General features: G+C 32.9%; 1 protein-coding gene across 1 annotated transcript in view; it reads right to left on the bottom strand.

Annotated features, from left to right (window-relative positions):
* The window catches only part of HSPA4L (heat shock protein family A (Hsp70) member 4 like), a 42,827-nt gene that overhangs the window by 16,186 nt on the left and 4,246 nt on the right, over positions 1 to 22,395 (bottom strand). Inside the window, exons 3-13 of the mRNA XM_019749023.2 lie at positions 18,694 to 18,751; positions 16,992 to 17,132; positions 14,430 to 14,552; positions 11,161 to 11,260; positions 10,758 to 10,891; positions 8,609 to 8,853; positions 8,409 to 8,485; positions 7,602 to 7,753; positions 7,034 to 7,140; positions 4,521 to 4,654; positions 2,757 to 2,956 (exon numbers count right to left, since the gene is read on the bottom strand). Of these exons, the coding sequence (XP_019604582.1) occupies positions 2,757 to 2,956; positions 4,521 to 4,654; positions 7,034 to 7,140; positions 7,602 to 7,753; positions 8,409 to 8,485; positions 8,609 to 8,853; positions 10,758 to 10,891; positions 11,161 to 11,260; positions 14,430 to 14,552; positions 16,992 to 17,132; positions 18,694 to 18,751 (1,471 nt within the window). The remainder of the gene's footprint in view (positions 1 to 2,756; positions 2,957 to 4,520; positions 4,655 to 7,033; positions 7,141 to 7,601; positions 7,754 to 8,408; positions 8,486 to 8,608; positions 8,854 to 10,757; positions 10,892 to 11,160; positions 11,261 to 14,429; positions 14,553 to 16,991; positions 17,133 to 18,693; positions 18,752 to 22,395) is intronic.

A 22,395-nucleotide genomic window follows, 5' to 3' on the forward strand; every position in this document is an offset into this window, starting at 1 on the left:
GACTGTTTTGAACTGTGTGAACACAGTAAAGTAAAAGTTCATTGCTTTTCAAATGAGAATAACTACAAATAAGAGGTAAGTAAAATGAAAAGATCTATTTGATGCTATGAATAAATCTTGTTTCATTCACCTGTGGCCAAAACATTGCAAAATAAATGGAAAATTTTCAGGTCCAATTTATAAACCTAGATTCACAAAAGCAAGCTTTAACAAAATTAAACTTGACATGAAAAATGTTAATAAAGAACTTAATGAAGGAAAACTAAAGTGTAAAAGACACAAAATGTATTACATAAATTCAATTATTTTTTAAAATGTAGTAAAATACTCAAGACATCAAAATTGTCAAAGTAGATGTCTCTGAATTATTACAACATAAATATAAAAAACATTTTTAATGTAAAAAAGACAAACTTTCAACTGTCAAAATGGACTCTCTAGTTGGCACAGAATCGTTAAGTATTAGATTTTTCTGGTTTTCCTAATCTTATCCATGGCCATCCACCCAAAAAGATAGCTTGGACTTCAGGAATCAATGTAATTTAAGTCTTCTAATACATCTGGAATGATGCAAATATATAACACCCAGAAGGCTACCCTGAATAAATGCTTATTTGTACCAAGGAGAAAAACAAGTTAGAAGTGTTCTTAGTAGTTACAAGGTCAATTATTTATGATAGTCCAACTCCCAACTGACCCTTCCCTTCCAACTGTACAACTTCTCCAACCCTGTGATTGAGGAGCAGTGAAAGAAGTGACAGTGGTGACTTGGGATAATGTAGGAAGAGATAAATATATTAACTCCATTTCATGTAATACTATGAAAAAAATGCTGCCAATTAAATCGCCAAAATGTTTTATCACTTAGCCTTTTTATTTTATACTTATTTAAAGAGCTGTTCTATTGTGTATATATATCTTTAAAGGAGAATTAAACAAACAAAGTGGCTAATATAAGTTTTAAAACTTCACATTCAGAATCCAATGCTTCTAAATCATTCAATTCAGTTGTCAATGTCTGTATTCTTCTGCACTGTCCTTTGTGCCATCGAGACCATTAGTGACATACCATTTGTTTAGAAATTGCTCCAGCATGAGTCTCTAATATCTTCTTATAAGCCACTGACACCTATTTTGCAAGTTTTATGATGGTGTTTTCTTTACCTTACCAGGTGGAGTCAGTCAGTAGATTGTTTTCAGACAACAACCAGAACTTGTGTTCCTTCCTTGAACTTGTTAACTGAAATGTCAAGGGGTTGCAATTGCCTACTCCTGCCATTAAGAATAACAACTAAGTTCACACTGTACAGGTGATGAGAACTATAGCATTATTACTGCCATCAGCAACTATGAATAGAAAATATCATTTGCAAGACCCATGCCAGTTTCAGATACAGTAAAACACAGCAGCAAATCAGAAATGCTAGGGAGGTAGGATATGGGTGCCACACTCTGGTTTTTAGTGTCCAGGACTCACAAATATTATATAAAAACAACTAAAAGTCTCAGCAGACACTTTTAAGAAAAAGAAGGTGAAATGGTTATGAAGAACTCTTCATAGAAGGCATACAGAGTTCTCTCAATGTGAGTAAAAATTAATCTCAATGGATTAAATTTATCTCTGCTACAAGTTATTAAGAACTACAATTAAGAATTAGTTTTCACTTATTATTCTTAATGATAATTTATGAAAAATTGTATCTTCACAACACATTAGGACATTTTCTTCTCCTCAGTTCAAGTAAACAAGACTCGCAAAATAATACATGAGTAGAATGAAAGAAAATGCCATGGTCCTTAAATGAAGTATTTTAAAGAGTAGTGGTAGAATTCTGATCAAATCTGGAAGATTTTACAATCTTTATGAAAAAAAAAAAAAGATAACCTTCACAAGGAAGAAATTATCCTGAAACTCAAAAAAAAATCCATTTTTTTTTTAAATAAATATTACTATATTAGTTTCAGGTGTAGAACAGTGATTAGACATTTATATAACTTACAAAGTGATCCTGGTAAGTTTAGTACCCATCTGACACCAAAAATCCATTCAAAATATGCACAAATACATGAAAAAAATCTAGGCATCTCTAATTATGATTGGGAAAAAGAAATCTAACAAATGCCATTAAAAATATTGTACATAAAACGATGAAAACTTTGTGCAATGGAATATAACCATGTTCTCTTAAGATACCTTCTACAGCACACCAAGAGTAAATACAGAGTTAGGGTCCCAAACTTTTTCATAAAGAAATAAACAGTCCAAAATATGTCTTTTAGGATTACTGAATGTACAGCACATTTTTCTGCTCAACAGCATCCCCTAACTGAGCCCTGAAAAATTCTTCATCAAGCATGTATTTTCAATCTAAAATATGTGAGTGTACAGTTCAAAATTTATCAATCTGAACTGATTTTATTTGTAAGCTGAAAAAGCTAGCCATAATACATGATTTTAATGGAAATAAAGACAAATTTAGGAAAGAAGACTCCCAACATACATATGCGCATGCTCCATATAATGCTGTGAAAGATGTAGTCTCTGAAAACTATGTTACAATGTGAAAGATGTACAGAATTTAAAACAGAATTGTTCTTTGTTGCTTTTATTTAAAAAGTTTGTACTGATTCCTGCAGCAGAACTTCAGAGCAAAATCTTGGAAATTAATGTCTTCCACTATTAAAGTACCAATTGTGATTCAGATACTAGTATCTATTTTTTTATCAGAGAAACTTGAGATGGAATTCTTACATACCACATCATCTTTGCTTTCATTCTTAAACGAAGTTTCTGTCTCCATAGGAATATCACTGTGATCCCCTTCTACATTTTGCTTCTCAATTACTGATGCACTAGCCACACTGAAGATTCCATGGATATTAATGCGAACTTTAACCTTTACTTTGGAACTATCACCATCAGACTGTGGAAAAACATTCTGAATAGTGAAGCTCCCTTAAGGAAAAAAGAGCTTTGATCAGTACATGGGCTTCAGAGTAACTCATTCAATTCATTAATTCAATAATCTGACTATCATCTTTCTGATGCTGGCAAATAATTGTAAAGTTATTATCACATCCAGATTTATTACTGTGGGATAGACATTATCCCCAGATCACCGTTTTTACACTTTAATAAACCTGGTATTAAAACTCAGAAAGGTTAAGCAATCTGCCCAAAATCATCCAGGCTAGGAAAAAAGTTGAGATTTTAACCAAGCACAATCTGACTCAAAGGAATATAACCTTTAAGTATAGTTTATAACATTGCTACTCTAAAACCAAAATAACGAAATTCAATTTCTGATCTAGAAAACCAAATAGATATTACCCCTTTTTGCTAAAAGCTTTGCAAATCATAATCATCTTGGTAACTCATAAATAAAGCAATTTAAACATTTCCTGGGTTTTTGCTATAGCAAAATTGCTGAAGTTATTTAGTCACTAATACCTACAGAGGTCTTATTAATTTTTCACTTTCAGAAAGCTGTTTTATTTTTCCAAAAAAAAAATCTCAAATATATAATGATATCCATAGTAGAGAGAGAATACTAGACAGAAAAACTGAGTAGTAAAAAATCTGGTTGACCAGTATTGAGGGTTGAATTGTGTCCCCCCCCGCAAATTCAAGTCGAAGTCCTACTGTCCAGTACTTCGGAAGGTGACCTTATTGGAAGACAGGGTCTTAACAGAAGTTAATCAAGTTAAAATGAGGTCATCAGGGTGGGCTCTAATCCAATAACTGGTATCCATATTTGGAGACATACACATACAGAGGGAATGTTATGTGAACATGAAGATGGCCATCCACAAACCATGAAGAGACGTCTAGAATGGATCCTTCCCTCACAGCCCTTAAAGGAAGCAATCCAGCCAACACCTTGATTTTGGACTTCTAGCCTGCAGAACTGTGAGCCAAATTTCTATTGTTTAAGCCACCATGTTTGTGGTACTTTGTTACAAAAGCCCTGGAAAACTAATACCACCTTCAATAATTTATATCTACTACTTTAAATAATGTACTTGAAATATTTATGTTGTCCCCTTTATAGCCTATCAGTAAAAGCAGTACATATGGAGAATTTTAAAACTTAAAAATTATTCCTTCATACTGTTTTGTATCTTCAAAATTATTATTCAACTAAAATGGATACTACAGTCTCCTGTTCTTACTTTCATATTAATCCAATAATACTCTACTTGTTGCCACTGAACATAAGTTTCAAACAAGAATACATAGTCTGGCAGCACAACTACAGTTTACTGATTAATGAGTTTTCCCATTAACAAATAACCCTCACCCAAACCTTTCAGGCCAATTACAAAGTATTTTAAATACAGTTGTCAAAATGAATTACAAATACTCAAACCTGCTGTTATTCCAGAAATAACCTCTGAGCACTAAATCGTGCATGTTTAGAAAAAGGTAAAAATATCATTGTTTAAAAAAATCCAGTGTTAGCTTAAATATCAACTTATTTGTTTCACTTATTATATAAAATTTTTTTGAGTTCTCTCACCAATTCTTGGATCAGGATAAGGCACGTCATGTAAATTAGTATAAAATGCTTCTAATTCAAATGGTTCCTTTTTGTGGAAAGTAATGACTTTTGAGAATGGGGCAGGATGGTTCTTACAGAATACTTCACATTCCCTAAAATAGAATGGGAAAACACTCAGTTAAAAACAAACAGAAGTTGCTCATGAAGCTGGTTTCAGAATCCGTCTCATTTTTAATCCATAAGCAGCAATTACAAAGAACGCTATGGATAAATGTAAAAAAAAGAATTTGTTTTTGATATAAACCTGCATTTTCATAGGCTTATGGTTCCAAGTTTTTAGACTGTCTGTCATAGTAATAGACAATTCTATCCTACTAAAAAGAAAAAAATTACCCGAAAATAGTTATATCTTAAGGCCGATACATAGGAATTACTTTTTTGTTCACATATGAAGTCCAAATCATATTCATTAGTTCCCAAAATACATGTCATTTGTAACCATTTTTATTCTACTTCTTTTTAAAAAGAACTTTTCTTTGGAAATAATTTCAAACTTACAGAAAGGTGCAAAAAGGACAAAGAACACCCGTATATAACTTCTACCTAGATTTGCTACTGTGAACATTTCACTCCCATTTATTTTATCATTTGAGTGAACACACATTATCGGTGCATGTGTATATTTTTTTCTGAATTAATTGAGGGTGCTACATCAATTTATAGCTCTTTACTCCTAACTACTTCAATGTGTATTTTCTAATAGAGATATTCTCTAAAGTGTTTCCCCGAAAATAAGACCTAGCTGGACAATCAGCTCTAATGCGTCTTTTGGAGCAAAAATTAATATAAGACCCATTCTTATTTAACTATAATATAAGATCGGGACTTAAATAAGACTGTGTCTGACATAATATACTATAATGTAAGACCCGGTCTTACATTAATTTTTACTCCAAAAGACGCATTAGAGCTGACTGTCTGGCTAGGTCTTATTTTGGGGGAAACAGTAACCACAGTACAGCTGTCAACCTTATAAATTTACACTGACACTTTGATCTAAACTCCATATTCCATTTTTTTTTCAGTTAATATTAGTAACATCCTTAACAGTATCTTCTTTCCATCACAGTGAATTTTAAAACCTACAAAGTAATTCCTATTACTTAAATAAGGTAACAGAAATGATTTATAACTATTGTTTATAAACTTATTGCTTTAATACTACAGCATCATCCTATTAATTATGTAAGGTTTGAAAATTTCACATTAATGGATTTTTCCCTCTATCCTACTATTCAAGAACCTACCACCATTTCCTTCACAAGGATATATTTACTGTTCAATTTAATTCCCAATACGTTTCCTTACAATTGTTTTCCTGAATCACTTACACCTTTAAATGAAAATAGTTTTAAAGAATATTTCTGGCCTCGAAACTGATATTAACACATGTGATTTAAATGTTCTGCAAAACGTTCAGATGAGATTGATAATCCGTATTTTTGAAATCTGTGCAAAATTTCAATTTCTTAGTGTGGATGTATAGTACACAGAACAAAAGATTTAAAAGCAACTTCAAAAATTAAATACAGCTTTATTTTATTATACAAGCTTCTGAAAAATAGTCAAATATAGTATTTGAAACACAAATTTTTATTTTGGTAGGAAAGCAAGGTATTTAAATTCTGGGCAATTCATGGAAATAAAAATGTAAATGTCAATACAAGTATAAAAAGACTGTAGCTTGCAATAATTAGAAATAAAAATTTAGCAACAAAGTACTGTATTTTTACTGTTAGACTGTTAAAAGTATAGGAGAAAATGAGCTACAACAGATAATCTAACACAATGTTAACAGGAATATAAACTGATAGTTTGGCAGTATTAGTTAAAATAAATGTTCATACTCTTTGGCTCAATTTACTCCTACAGTTATCTTACAGATACACCAAACACAACTAAACAGGGAAACGTGTACAAGGATGTTCCCAATAGCACTGCTCAACACAGGAAAAATGTGACTTTCAAGTGTATTGGTTAAATGAATTATGGCATAAACAACTGTTGAAAAAAGTTACTGTCTGTTGGCATGGAAAGGCAATATATATCATATTTAAAAAAGCAAGTTGCACTGGGAGTATACAGATGATCGATGTATGCATTAAAAAGGCTGTGCTTTTATTCTTAGGTATTTCTTCTAAGTGACTGGATAGACAGATACACACTTAGCTGTTAACAATGGTTACCTCTGTAAAATGGGCAAAGGAGGAGATAGGATATGGAAAATACAGGTTGTTAAATACCTATCCTACGATTTTTTTTTGAAAATAAGATTTCACTTTTATAATAAAATGTTAATTAAAAATGTTTTCATGATTTATAGATTATATATCATTTGTATATTCTTCTTCATAACGTTTTATTTAAATGTGTTTGGGAATTTTAAGAAGTGTAAATTCCTTTCATTCACAAAAGTATGTCCAATTGGTTATTTATGACAGGCTCTAACCAAGACTTTAAAAGTCACTTACCCAGTTCCATCTTCAAAAGAGGTCTTCCATCTTAATGTGATTGAATAGGGAACAATGTCTGTTATGGAAAATTCACGCACTTTAAATGCTGGTGAGAGAATTGCACACTGCAAATAAGATGTACACCATGTTTAAATTAACAAACACAAAACATACCCTAGGTTACTCTCGATTAAACTGCTTAAATAAAGTTCTTGTAATAAAATTGTTACATTATAAAAATTACATTTAAAGTAACTAGCTAAAATTTAAAAGTGTCAGAGTACTCATTCTGGGACCTTATAAAAATTTAATACAAAATACTTTTAAATCTCAGAAAAGAATTTAAATGTAAATTATTACGAGAATTCATAAAATAAGTGTTCTTTAAGTACAATTAGAGACATATTATGACAGTTTAAAAATGTAAGTGGGAAAGACACAAGACCTACTTTTCAGGAACAATTTCAATTTACTTTAGCCTACTGACAAGTGGTCAGAACAGATAATATTAAAATTCCCTTTAGGTTTACCACATTTCTGGCAAAACACATTCTTAAAAAAAAAAAAAAAAGACTAATAATCATACCTGTAATGCACATCCTCTTGCAACAGCTTCATCAGCATTTAATGTGGTACTTATGTCTTTAAGAAAGAATTTAGTGATTTGTTCCTTCACTGCAGGAATTCGCGTTGCTCCCCCTACAATTTCTATACTACTTATGTCTTCACGTTGTACGTCTAGAAAGGAGAATATATTTATTTGTGAAAAATAAGACAGTCTTTACAAAATGTGAAAAGTAGACTTCGGAAAGTACTTTTTTAAAAAAGTACATTTTTAATTTGTTCAAACAAGAATAAGTGGAAACAACATAAAAACAAATTTTGGAAAAAGGCAAAATTTAATAAATATTAATTATATATGGGTCAGGCACTGCACATGGAGTGACGACAATAAGATGACAGAGTGACAATAAGAAAAGCACCTCATGAGCTTTAAAGGGACTCTTCAGAGTCCTTCAGTTTTCTAACTTCCATCTCACAAATCCCCATAGGATGTTTTTAATTGATTACTAAAACCTTAACAAGAAACAATTATGTCCCCATTTCTACTGTACTTTCATCTTAGAATCTTCTATATACCTACATAAAAACACCTCCAAACATAACCAGCGTTAGTTTTAAGATATAAACCATAAAATGGACCAGGAGTTTTCATAAACCCAGATTTCTAGTGCCCTACTCTTACGAATTAAGAATGAGTTATAATCTCTAAAATAAAAAATACAAATCTTTAAAAACACATGAAGTTTTTACTGCTTTTACCATTTCCTACTCCATTTAAGAGAGTAACAACATGACAGTTTTGATGGTTAGCCTAGTAATTTCCACTTACTAGCTTGTTCCATTACTGCTTTTAAAGGTGGTTCAACCCTGGCTAAGAGGGAAGCACATAATTGTTCAAATTGAGCCCTGTGGGGGAAAAAAAAAATTCACTATTTTGAGATCTAAAAAATGAGTATGTCTTCTAAAATAACAGAATCTAAATATTATAAAATAAGCAAACACTTTTCCAACTAAAAACATACATAGTACCTGTTCATTTTACTAGAAACATCAAGGTCATTCATGAAACACTCAATGTTCAGTGGAAGATCTGATGCATTTGCACTCATTAGCTTCTTTAGTTTTTCACATTCCTGATATAAACGCAACAAGGCCCGAGAGTTTTCTTTCACATTTATCTTATATTTGGTCTTGAATTCTTCACAGAAGTAGTCTACTAAAGCCTCATCAAAGTTCCTGCCACCCAAATATGGATCAAAGGTGGTAGCCAAGACCTGTTTAATTGAAAAACCAGAACTGAATTTTCATCAATATAGATGCTTTCAAAATAACAATAACAAAATCCTTTTAAAATTAAAATCAAAGCCAAAAAACCTTGTCAAAAACCACAGGGGTGCAAAATTTGGAATCACTTACATTAATTATCATTTATATTTAGCCAATATATTTATCCACTCTGAATTATCTGCTTTAGATTACAGACCCACATATCATAATTTAAACGTAATTTGAAATCACTGAGTTACAACAACTAACACTTCATCATTTCACATCCTCTGGTTCTACAACAGCACTGAACAAGAAGGCCAAAAACTAAGTTTAGGAAAACAAAGAAACGGTCCTAAGCACATAACCAAAGACAAAGCAGCTAAGAAAAGCTTATCTAAGGATTAAATCTAAAATACTGTAATTGATCACTTATAGGTCAAGAATTAGGCCTTCAATTATTAACAAAATACTGAAACAAAAGAATACGAGACCAAAAAAATAAATAACAGTGAAGAGAGACAAAAATTTAATATAGTAAGCCTGCTGAGCAATAAGCCCCAGCCTGTAGTCGGGTAGGAGAGGAATAGACAAGTCACAAAACTTCAACACTAGAGCTCTTGAAAACACAGAAGACACCTAGTCTCTCTCCCCAGGGTAGAAAGTACAAATGGCTACTTACAATAGTGACCACTGGAAAAACAGAATGCTACTGTTTGTGTGGGTCGTCAGCTTTGTTTCACAAGGTTGGGTGGTGGAACAGTGGTAAACATGACAGTAGTATGTGAGCGTAATCTCACTGGTATGTCATCCCACAGACTAGCACGAAAACCCATGGATAGACTTTTCATAATGTCCAGTATTACTCAAAATTAAATGCAAAATTGTGTTGGTATGTGACAAGTGTGAATGTGCATCCTTCTGGAGAAAAGGCCATAGCTTTTATCAGACTTTCAAAGGGGTCTATGATCTACTCTAAGGTACCATGTTTCCCCGAAAATGAGACCTAGCCGGACCATCGGCTCTAATGCGTCTTTTGGAGCAAAAATTAGTATAAGACCCATAAGACTGGGTCTTATATTAATTTTTGCTCCAAAAGACGCATTAGAACCGATGGTCCCGCTAGGTCTCATTTTCGGGGAAACAGGGTACAGGGTATCTACTAAAAAGGAAGGAAAATGTTTTTTAATTAAGTTAAAACTCAAAACTAAATACCAAGGTCTACTTAATTTATAGAAAACTACCCTATAATCAGCATTAGTCATTTTCCTTTAATTTTCTGATTATAAGGATGTAATTATAGTAATATAAACTATAAGACAAAAAGCTCTAAAGGTGTTGGATAACCCAAAGCATTTCATCTTCTATGTAAATTCTGCACATGTGCATAATGGAGAGAGAGAGTGTGTAAATCTGGGTAAGATAATCAACGTACAAATGAATCTAAAACCAAATATAGACTATAAGAAGATAAGCACACAGAAGTAATGCCATATTGTAGAAAATTTTGATTAGGACTTCTTGATAGGAAGGTTTCTAAAAACTGGATTCATTTTATAATAGAAAATGTTTCTAAGTATATTCATGGATCAATATGTCATTTATTTATGCTCCCTGATAGTTGACTTAACTCCTCAACAATAATACATATAGTTAATGCGTATTCTAGTATCTACTATGTGGCATTCCAAGCATTTTACACACATTAACTCATTTTGCCCTCAAAAATTCGTTGAAATAGTTATTGATATTATCCTCAGGTGACAAATCTGAGTTTTAGGGAGGTGAAGTAATTTGCTCACAGTTTTTATGTGGCAGAGCCAGGATTTAAACCCAGTCATTAAGGTTCTCTGTATAGTCTTATATGCTCTTTACCATTAAAGTTAAGTATTGCAAGTCATTATTTACTTACTTTAAGTTTTCCTTTGTTAAAAGCACAAATTGAGACTTGGTAGGCAGAATGTCCCATATCAATAAATATTACATTTCTTGGTTTCTCATCTAGTGGGGGAAGATCCTGTTTATAAATCCCATATGCTAATGCAACTGTGTTAAGAACAACAAATTAGGTTAATTTCAGCATAGAAATTACATGGAAAACAGGTAAATCACTTAGCTACCACACACTTTAAAACACAGTAGAGCAATACAATTTACTGATTTCAAAGTAACTTTTCATAATTTGCTGAATTAATGTTTTTAATTTTATTTTTTCTTTACCCATTTATAACTCTATTATATAGATGCTTTGTACTAGTCAGAAAAAAATATAACAGGATTTTTCTGACGGTGATTTCAAACTGCACAGTGCTCACCTGCAGTAGTTTCATTCATCAATCTTAAACAATTTAAACCTGCAACCTGGGCTGCGGCCATCACAGATCTTCTCTCAGCATCAGTGAAAAAGCTAGGAATCTGGTATTTAAAAGCAATAATTAAGTATATTAATATAATGTAATAGATTTTACTTAAACATTTCATCAACTGAAAAAGGTGAAATTGCACTAAAATTTGTGTACAGCTTAAGGAAAACAATGGTATTCTAATTAAATAAATGAGAACATATACTAGTTTATTTTTTAAGTTTGGCAATTCTATACCATAAAATGTTGACCTATAAAATAATGACCTAAAGTACAAACACAAATTTAAAGCAATTAATAAGATGGAGTAATATTGCAGGATTTCCAAAATATATTACTTTAAATCCTTCTTGTGTTGGTCTGGCCTATGAAAAAATACTTTTGTTCATCTTTAATGATGAAAAGTTAAAAACCAAACAGTCTGTTAAAATGAAATTGGTTAAATATACTATGGTATATCCATATATAATGGAATCCTGTGTAGCTATTAGAAAGAATCAGGCAAATCTGAACTGTCATGGAATAGTTTTGTTAGTACATTAAAAATGCATGTATAACATGATTTTCTTTTTGAGTATGTATATGCTACCAGAAGAATATAATTGCAAATGTTTACAATGGTCATATTTCAAAGGGACAGGGGAACTCGACTGCAGGGGACTTATGAATATGTATTTCTGTTAAGATCACCAAAAAAACATTAAATATATTTCTATTAAAAAATAAATTCAGGCTTAAACTTATAATTACGATGTACCTATACTTCATTCTATCAAACTAAGAAGCACTTTGATTTGGTCAGCAAACAGATTTCTCAAAATCTAATTAAGTATATCGATGTACAAAATGACTTAGGATTCTTCCAATTTTAAGTTTTAAGTAGTCTCCTCCAATTTTATTGCTTTTTGAATTTTGAAATTTCAGTTAACAGATATTAAACACAGGAAAAGGCTTGTTTACCTTGATTTTGGTATTATCCTTCTGAAAAAATCTAAATTATATGTAGGATTCATTTAATATTCATTGCGCACTTATGTATCAGGTATCTTCCTGGCTGCTAGGAATATAGCAGTGCATAACACAGCGAGAAAACTTCCCCTTGTACAGCTCACATTGTGTTACTGCAAAGTTATTAACCTACAAAGTTAATAATGGCCAAGAAGTTCTTAATTCTCTGTTCTGGCACTAATTTCTGACATGAAAGTAAAATCAAGTACAGCTAAATAAAGAGGGGTGGATCTGAATTTAAGATGGGTTTTAAAATCTGCACCATTTTGACATATACTTTCAAGTGCAGTATGATGGAAGAGTTATGAGCACAGACCTGGGAATGAACTGTCTGGGTTTGATTTCTGGCTTGACCACTTATTAGCTGTATTGATTTTGGGCAAGTCATTTAACTTCTCTGTGCCTCAGTCTTTTCATCTGTAAAACTGGGGTTAATAATATCCTACCTCCTAGAGTCATTCTGAGGATTAAGTGGGTCAATATATATTAAATGCCTATAGCAGCGCCTGGCCAATGGTAAACTACTATTATGCCCTATTACTAAGCGGCTGGAAAACAAAATATTAAGCTCTAGTATTTTTCTCTCATTTAAAGAATTCCAAGTATCTATGAAAAAAAAACCACAATTACTAAATTCACTTAAGACTTAATCTGATTCTATTTTTCTGATGACATAAGACTCTTGAACTTAGGTTCTCAAGTTTGATAGTATTAGAAATATATTCAAATTTAGGTTACAATATAACTTAAAAACTAGTTATCAATATATAATGGGATCTCAAGAGATAAGGTAAATTATTAAATGCTTTGTTAAGAATCCTTAAAGAAATTTCTTTCTGAAAAATACTGCATGATCTCACCCATATGTGGAATCTGAATTCATAGAAGCAGAGAGTAGAATGGTGGTTACCAGGGGCAATGAGTTAAGGAAATGTAGACATGTTGGCCAAAGGGTATAAAGTTTCAGTTAAACAGGACGAATACGTTTTAGAAATCTAATGTACAGCATGGCATCTATAGTTAGTACTACTGTATTGTATCCTGATTTTCTACAAAGTAGATCTCAGGGGCTCTCATCACAAAAACAAAACAAAGAAAGTAATTATATGAGGAGATGTTAGCTTGACTGCAGTAATCATTTCACTATGTATATGTATATTAAAGCATCATGTTGTACATCTCATACACAAACAATTTTTATTAAAGGCACAAGGGAATTTTGAGGGTGATGGATGTGTTAATTATTGATAGTGATGATGGTTCTGTGGGTGCATGCATATTTCAAAACTTCTGAAAGTATACATGTCAAATATATCCAATTTACCATTTATCATTTAAAAAAAAGATCTTTTCTTTCTGATATATAATCTACACAATCTCAAAGTCCCAACCGGGACTTTCAACCTTCGCCATAAAATTTTAAGTCCTTAGAGGTGGTTAAGTGCTACCTGAAAAGATGCTTAAGGATAACTGGCAATTACAGCAGTCACTAACTAATCACATACATTAGTTTTTAAGATTCACTGATTATAACAATTGAAACTCAATCCTGAATTTTACCAAATAAAATAATCTCTTTTTAATGTAAAAGTAAAAATAGGTTTAGGTTATTTAGTGGATAAGGGCAGAAAGAGAAGAGAAGAACAATACTTAATACAATACTTATTCATGGCTTCACTTTCCATGGTTTCAGTTCCCGTGGTCAACTGAGGTCTGAAGATTGTAAATTGAAAATTCCAGAAATAAACAATTCATAAGTTTTAAATTGTGTGTTCTGAGTAGTGTGATGAAATCTTGCACCATACCACTAGGTCCTGCCTGGGATGTGACTCATCCCTTTGTCCAGAGTATCCCCGTTCTACTCATATACCTTACCAGCCCATCAACCACTCAGTAACAACTCGGTTATAAAACCGACTATCGTGGTATCACAGTGCTTATGTTGAAGTACCCCCTTATTCTACTTAATAATGGCCCCAAAGTAGTGCAAGAGTAGCGATGCTGGTGATTTGGATATGCCAAAAAGCTGCCGCAAAGTGCTTTAAGTGAAAAGGTACATATGTATAGGAAAAAACATAGTGTATGTAGGGTTTGTTACTATCCGTGGCTTTATGCATCCACTGAGAGTCTTGTAACGTAACCTCTGGAGATAAGAGACTACTTTACATTGGAAAACACGATTCAAGAATATTCATTACTGAAGTAAAGCTTACTGAAATCACACAGTCAGCCACTGGTTTCTTCAAAGCATTTTCTGAAGTCTCTTTAAGCTTGGCCAACAGCATTCCAGTAACTTGCTCAATTGCAAAAGGTCTCTCTTCATCTAGGTACCGCACCTAAAACCAAAAGTTGAGATATTTATTGACTCATCAAATATTGTGAACGTCTACTCCATACATGATGGACATACAACAGTGAAAAAGGCGAAGTCCTTGCTCAAGGAAGTTATATTTCAAAAAGAGTATTCTACTATCACAACCTCTCATTTCTGAAGTTGCAGTGCCTAACACATAGTATCATGACCAAATTATTTTCAAAAGTGTCTTCACCTGCTCCAGACCCCCACCACCCACAAAAGCAATTTTTATCATTCTATTTCCTAGCTAACAATAAAGAAGAAAAAGATAAAATAATCTTCCTTTTGAAAGTTAGAACTTTCCCTGGTTTTAAAATGAAAGATTTAGGCATACAGTTTTGGGGAAAGGAAATGAGAGCATTAAGGGGAAAAACAATGTCCTTATTTGAAAAAGTATATATTACCCCAAGCTTTCTGGGGATAATTATGAATTAAATTTTAGAGATGTGTATATGAAATTTATAAATTATTTTTTTAAGCACATAAAAGGAAACTTTACAATGCTTCTTGACCAAAGAATACTGGAGGACCTGTGATTACTCAAGTAATCAAACCCTTTTATAGTGACAATTACAAAATTAATAAGCAGTACAAAGTTACCTTAGAACCCATATAATGACTATATCTAACTGAGGAAAAAGCCTTATATGAAATTAATAAAAGTGGGAAAATGTCAAACACACTAAAATAAGGGAAAATGAATCAAATACCATAGTGTCAGTCTGATTACAGGAGGCACAATACAATATTCTTTTGTATAAGATTATCAAGTTAGATGAAATATGCATCAAAGTATATACAAAACAATGTCAAAAAATGGATAAAATGCTTAAGAAGTCAAATTCCAAAGATTTTCAATCTTTAAAAGATGAGGAAACTTAGTTCTAACACAGGACTGAATGATGTTTTCAAAACCTTTTACATGCAACCACTACAACTGCATAAAAATTACATCACTCAAAAATTAGGTTTGACTTTCTTTAAAATATTTTTATCCAGTTATTCTCAAACTTACTTACAAAGCATGATTTTTAATTTTTAAAGATTAATAGCAAAAGAATTTATGTAGTTTAGAATAAAAGTGCTTCCCATGGTCATTAACCAGAGCTTATCATATCTCAAGGATATGTGAATATTATCCTTTACCTCTTCTATTTGCTGTCATACCCATCTAGCTTCCTAGTCAGCAACCCTTGACCCACAAATTTCACCTAAACTATGGCTTCATAATTTGTCTCATCATAACCTCTCATGGTGTCCTCTTTGCATTATTTTAACAGCCTCATGTCGTCTTCTTAAAATTCATCATCCATTCTGTAGTCAGAACCCTCTTCTAAAAATGGAAATATGTGCATAGCCTTAAAACATGTATGTTAAGTTTAAAATAAGTTATTAAAATAGTTTTGAGACATAATTCACATAACAAAGTTCATCCTTGTGGTGTACAGTACAGTTCACCACTAATTGTAGTACATTTTCATTACCCTGAAAAATCACGTGCCCATTAGCAGTGACTCCCCATTCCCCCAATCCCTAGCAACCACTTACCTACTTTGTACTATGTACTATTTTTACTATCTACTATTTGCCTGATTATGGACATCCATATAAGTGGAATCCTACCATATGTGGTCTTTTGTATTGGGCTTCTTTAGCATGTTTTTAAGGTTCATCCATGTTGTAGTACGTATCAGTATTTCACTTTTTTTCAAATAATATTCCATTGCATAAGTTTCCCACATTTTGTTTATCCCCTCATCAGTTGATGGATACCTAGGTCGCTTCTCCTTTTGGGCTATTATAAATAAGGCTACCATGAACATCTGTGTACAAGTTTGTGTGTGCACATATGGTTCAAATCTGTGTATATACCTAGGAGTGTAACTGCTGAGTCATATGGTAACTATGTGTTTTGAGGCTTTTCTGCTAGTTTTTGGAAAAAAAAAACCCCAAAAAACAGAAAACATATTTTTATTAACTAATCTATAACTTTCCATCTTAGGATGTAGAATTAAAAATCCAGAATCCATCTCTTACTTGGAAGAAGAGTTTGCTTTACTACTTCTAGTATGTTGTAAGAATATTCTAAATTAGAGAAAACTCATTATGGCAATTCACACTTTATGGGCCTATCTTTCTAAATCATAAATGCCATCTCTGGCTTTACTCCTTAAAAATGGTTTACCTCTAAAAGTTCTCCCAATAATAAATTTTCCTTGATAATAAAACTACTGTTTGGATTAAGATGATCTGCATTAGAATTTTTTTGCACTCACTAAAGCTTACTACAAAAAGTGGCCGTATCTTGCCATATAGGTACTATTTCCAGAGGAAAAAGTTAAGTACAAGTAGGTGATACTATTGTATTTGGTTTCTTTAATTTAATCCTATGTGTGCACTCTGGGAACACAAAGCTTACCTTAACTCCTGCACTTCCATTAGGCATCTTCTGCAGCTCATAGGGAAGCTTGATCCTTTCAGTCTGCACAATAGGGTCGTCAAAGGATCGTCCGTGAAGCTTTTTGAAGCCATGAATTGTGTTTCTTACATTTGTGACTATCTGTTGAAGTACACACTTTAATGTATCTATTACTTAACAAATGCAAAATAAACATGACCCTAATACTTGAGAAACACCAAGTCCCTTTAACCTACACATCCAAGTTCAGAATTGCACACAATCATTCAGTTTTATGGTTTCCAATTAATAATAAAATTATACAAAGAGAATGTATGTATCTTATCTATTGCCACCCCCCCACCCCCAATTCTCTTCCTATTCTAGGAATGTTAGACTCAAAATCAATGTCTTCAAAAAAGAAAGAATAAAACTTTAAAATCTATCCACAACTCCTCTTTGGTTTTCCTCAACACTTTTGCTCCAGTAAATTGGTATCTTTGATTTAATTTTTTCCACTTTCATTTCTGTGCTTTTATTTAAAATGTTTTTTATTGTCCCATTTTTCTTTTCTTCTGAATATCTGTTTGTGCAAATTTCTCATACTTATTATGTTGCTTCTATTGCTAAGAATTGCTCCTAGACTAGTAGATTAAAACTCCTTCCATGTAGCGTAGTGCTAAATTAAAGTATCTTAATTTGTAAATGGCTTGTATTTTGGCAAAGTAATTTTTCCTTTAACTAGAACATGTAGTTCTAACTATAGACTATTACTGAGATCCAGGTGTTGCCCTCGTAGTGACCTTTAAAAGCCAAACAGATCATAATCTTCAATTATGAGATGAAAACCGCAAGGATGCTGAATTACCATGTTGTCTTTAGCTCTTCAGGAGAATTAACTTTAGTGTTTGCTTTCTTCAGAGACTCTGTTATCTATGATACACTTAGAAGATCAGCCAAAATATCAGATGTAAACTTTGGTAAAGGGGTCATTTGGCATAAACTCAACATTCGTTTATGTACAATATGAAAATAGAAGATAAGAAACATGTTCATACAGATCAATTATAACACAACCTTGATAAAAATTGTAAGCAAAAACTCCTGGATAAATGAGTCAACTACTCCTACAAAGTCATTAAGAAAAAGCCCCATTAAATAAAGTTATTTTATAATGAAGAAAAGACATTAAGTATATATTAAAATGCCCAAAGTAATTGTTAAGGGCTTTTGGTTCAGGGCAATAAACAGCGTCCAAGGAAAATGAACCTACAGCAGAACAGTAAAAATGAGTGTGCTACCACAAGCATTTCAGAAGCCTAGAAATATGAATACTTATACAGATTCCATGTCAAGTAGTGGCAGGCACATTGAGTCACTCTGGAAAGTAGTTCCTGCATTTTCCCCACCTTCTTTTACCAAGACGTTGCTCACCTGTTGTTGAAGTGTATAATCTAGGAGGATAACCCCTCATAGAAAGTGACCACACAGGGAAAAACTGATGTCATATGACAGCACATCCTAACTTCACAAGATTTTTAATAAAAAAGAAAATTCAAAAAGTATTTTACAACCCAAAACACTCCTAGTAAAACACAAAAATTTAGGATGTCGTATTTTCCCCATTCTCTTTCTTCACTTTTAATTACGGAAAACAGGAGCTTAGTTACCAAGATTCAGTTAATTCTTCCTAGAAATCAAAACGTCTACATTAACAATTTACCTGGCTCTTAGCTGCATTTCCAATGGCTCGAGTTCTTGATCCCAATGATATACAGGCCCTAAATAGGGAAAAACCACAAAGTTTGTTCCCATGGTACTTTTATTTCAATGTACTATTATTCTGCTTCTCCGTATACAAAACTAAATGAAAAGGATTAATATAATCATGTATCATTTTAAAAATAGGTTACAAAATATCAGAATTTTACATATTTTTAAACATGTATAAGTAATGAAATAGTGGTCAGAATAAATGATGTAATTTTTTTAAATGTGCTAATAGGTGGCAAAACGATGTCGGTCTCCAAACCTACTTTTCAAATTCTGTTAGCCTGTGACCTGCTAATAAAATTATGGTATTCAGTAAGAACAGGCTGCCTCGATCGAAATCCTGGCTCTGCCACTTAATAGCCAAATAACCTCGTAGATAGTACCTAACCATTCTTTGCTTCACTTTCCCATCTGGAAGATAGGGATGGTAACACTTACTCACAGGTTTGTATGAAGATTGAATGACTAAATATAGGTAAATGCTTTGAACAATATGATTGCTGTTCTTATTACTACATTTATATTAATTCTGCTTATAAAAACATGTATAGAGTAACACTATCATCAAAATACCATTTCATGTTATGATTCAAGAAAATATTTCCATGATTTTAGTTATAATTACAGGTAACTATTCATTCCATCAACAAATAGTTACAGGCATTGTGTATATACCAGCTACAATCACTGTCTTTGGAGAGTTTATAGTCTATTGAAAAAAACAACACATAGAATAGGATTATGAATGATAACTAGCAAAAAACCAGAATAATCACTTCTAGATATTAAGGCTCAGGAAAAGCCAATAGAAGGGTGACTTCTGAATTAAGACTTGAAAGAAGTGGAAGCATTTTAATCCGTAATGCTTTGAGAAGCACATTCCTGGTGTGTAGGTATACATCTATTCTCAATAACAACCGCCATACTGATCCTCTTAAAGACCAAGGTCATGAAACTCCTGGGCTGAAAACCCTCCAGTGGTGTCCTGTTTCACAAAGTAAAAGCTTAAGTCTTTCAGCAGCCAACAAGGCCCTTCAGGGTCTGGTCCTTGGCTGCTCTACCCTATAAACTTCAACCTAGGCACACTGGTCTTGCTACTTCTAGAACCAGGAAAGCACGCTTGCGCTTCACGGCCTTTGTACCTGCCAGGCTCTCTTTCTGGAATGCGTCTAAATATATCCACATGACCTGTGCTCTCACTTCTTTCATGTCTGCTCAAATGTCAGCTTCTCAGAGATACCTTTTCTGACTGTCTTATGTAAACCACACTCCTGCTCCTTCCTAACCCGTACATCTCCTACTGTTTACCCAATTTTATTTTTCCCCACAATGTATCACCATCTGATACAATTTATTTACTGACTGTATCAACACACTGGGGTGTGAATGCCATGAGGGTAGACAATGTAGGCCTCACTGCATTCATCTGCACTGTCCAGTATGGAAGTCACCAGATACACACGTGCTAGCAAAATTTAAATTAACTAAAACAAAAAATTCAGTTCCTCACCATTAGTCACATATCCAGGGCTCAACAGCCAACTTTCAAGTACTTAACAGTCACATGTGGCCAGTAGGTGTACAGAGAACAGAACATACATAGAACAGAACAAATACAAAAGAATACAAAGTTCTGCTCGATAGAACTGGCTTAGATCATTATCTGGTACACAGTAAAAATACTTACTGAATGAATGGAAACATGACTCCTAAGGGTAATGCTTATTCGTAGACCAGGAAGAATAACTTGGCTAGTTTCACTGGACATTTTGATAATATCAGGGCCATATTATACAGGGTCTCAAATGACAGATTATAAATTTGAAATTTGTTTCAGTAGGTAATGGGAACTCATTAAAGGCTTTTGAATAATGTAGAGAACACTCTATGCTTATATGTAATACAAAGTGAAGAGGAAAGATCTCAACACTGCTTTTCAAGGACTGAACAAGACATCGTGATATTGGGGAACAAAGGATTTTCAGGGACATCAAGCAGGTTAAGTTCATTTAGTCAATTTAACAGATGTTTACTGAGTACCTACTATATGACTGGTACTCTGTTACTAGAAATTTAACAATGAGGGGAAAAGACATGGTTTTTGGCTCGTTTGGAACGTACAGTGCTACAGACTCACACAAATGAAAGTAAACTAGGTGCTACAACAGAGGGTACAAATAGTGCTGTGAGAACAGAAAATAGCCAGAATTAATCTAGAGGAGGATCAGGACAGGCCTACCAGAGGAAGTGATGAGATTAAAGGGTACATGAAGATGAGATGGAAGTAGGCAAGAGTTTGGTAGAGATAGGTTTGACTCCAATGTGAACTGATGGGAGGAGAGCTAGAAGTTATAAGTACTCTATATCAGGATGGTAGCAGCTGACACAGGAGGAGAAGGAATTAAGAGATATTTAGGAGGACTTGGTGATGAACTAGATCTTCACCATCAAAAAGAGTAGCCACCAGATAGATACATGTGGCTACTAAGCACATGAAATTTGGCTAGTCTGAATTGAGATATACTTATTTTAAGTGTAAAACATGCTCTGGACTTTGAAGATTTAATATTTAAAAAGGAATGTAAAATATCTCATTAATTTAAAAACATTGATTACATGTTGAAGTAAGATTTTGGATATACTGAGTTAAATCAAATATATTAAAAATAATTTCACCTCTTTATCTTTTTAATGTAGCCACTAGAACATTTAAAATCAAGTATGTGGCTCACATCATACGCTAGAATAGATAATAGAAGAGGTACGTGTCAAGAATAATGTGCAGGTTTTCAGTTTGCATAAGAGGATAGACAGTGACGCCACTCAACGACACAGAAAAACATTCTAAGAGGGACAGGTTTAGGGGAGGGACCATCACAAGTTTTATTTTGGACATGTTGAGATTGAGGAACCTCTGATATATCCATGATATATAATTAGAACTGAAATGTTAAAAGGGATGGACAGACAGATGTAGGATACAACGGAGTAACTGTTCTCTAATTATGATCTATTGAAAACAGGAAAATAAGGACATAGCAGGAGTCAGTAGTTCAGGTGACATCTTCACATCTCTTGGAAATAACTCCCAAAATAACTCTTCGACATAGTCTCTGCCAGCGTAGACATTTCCATACCCAATATGACAATCCATGTGGATTGTTGACATTCCATCCTAAAATTCATCAGAGAAAATATGGATTTGCCATCTCTTAGCCTATTTATAATCTTTCTCTCTAACTCCATTATTTGGACACACTACTTTTAATTTTTCAATACTGGACTACCAATCACTTGAATGCACAGAAAATCTTATTCTTAGGTTGATTCTCAAGAGTCTAACTTCTGTTAGAACACTAGATCCAAGTAAGACTAATTCAGCTATCACTTATTAAGTGCTGGATTCTTTGAAATATGCTTCACACATATTATCATTTCACAGATAAAGCTGAACAGTTACCATTATTAATCTCTTTAGTTACATTTAAAGTTTAGCAGACATTTAAAGTTTAAAATATTACTGTTGTAGCTTGGAAAGACCCAGTTTCAATACAAAGAAAATCTTTCTCACATAGCTAAAGGTCTTCAAACACCTTTCTTCCTTCAATTTTCTGTCAAAAAGATTCTAGAACACAATCACTAAATAAATATC

The sequence above is a fragment of the Rhinolophus sinicus genome, linkage group LG07 (assembly GCF_036562045.2).
Source record: "Rhinolophus sinicus isolate RSC01 linkage group LG07, ASM3656204v1, whole genome shotgun sequence".
Taxonomy (NCBI): Eukaryota; Metazoa; Chordata; class Mammalia; order Chiroptera; family Rhinolophidae; genus Rhinolophus; species Rhinolophus sinicus.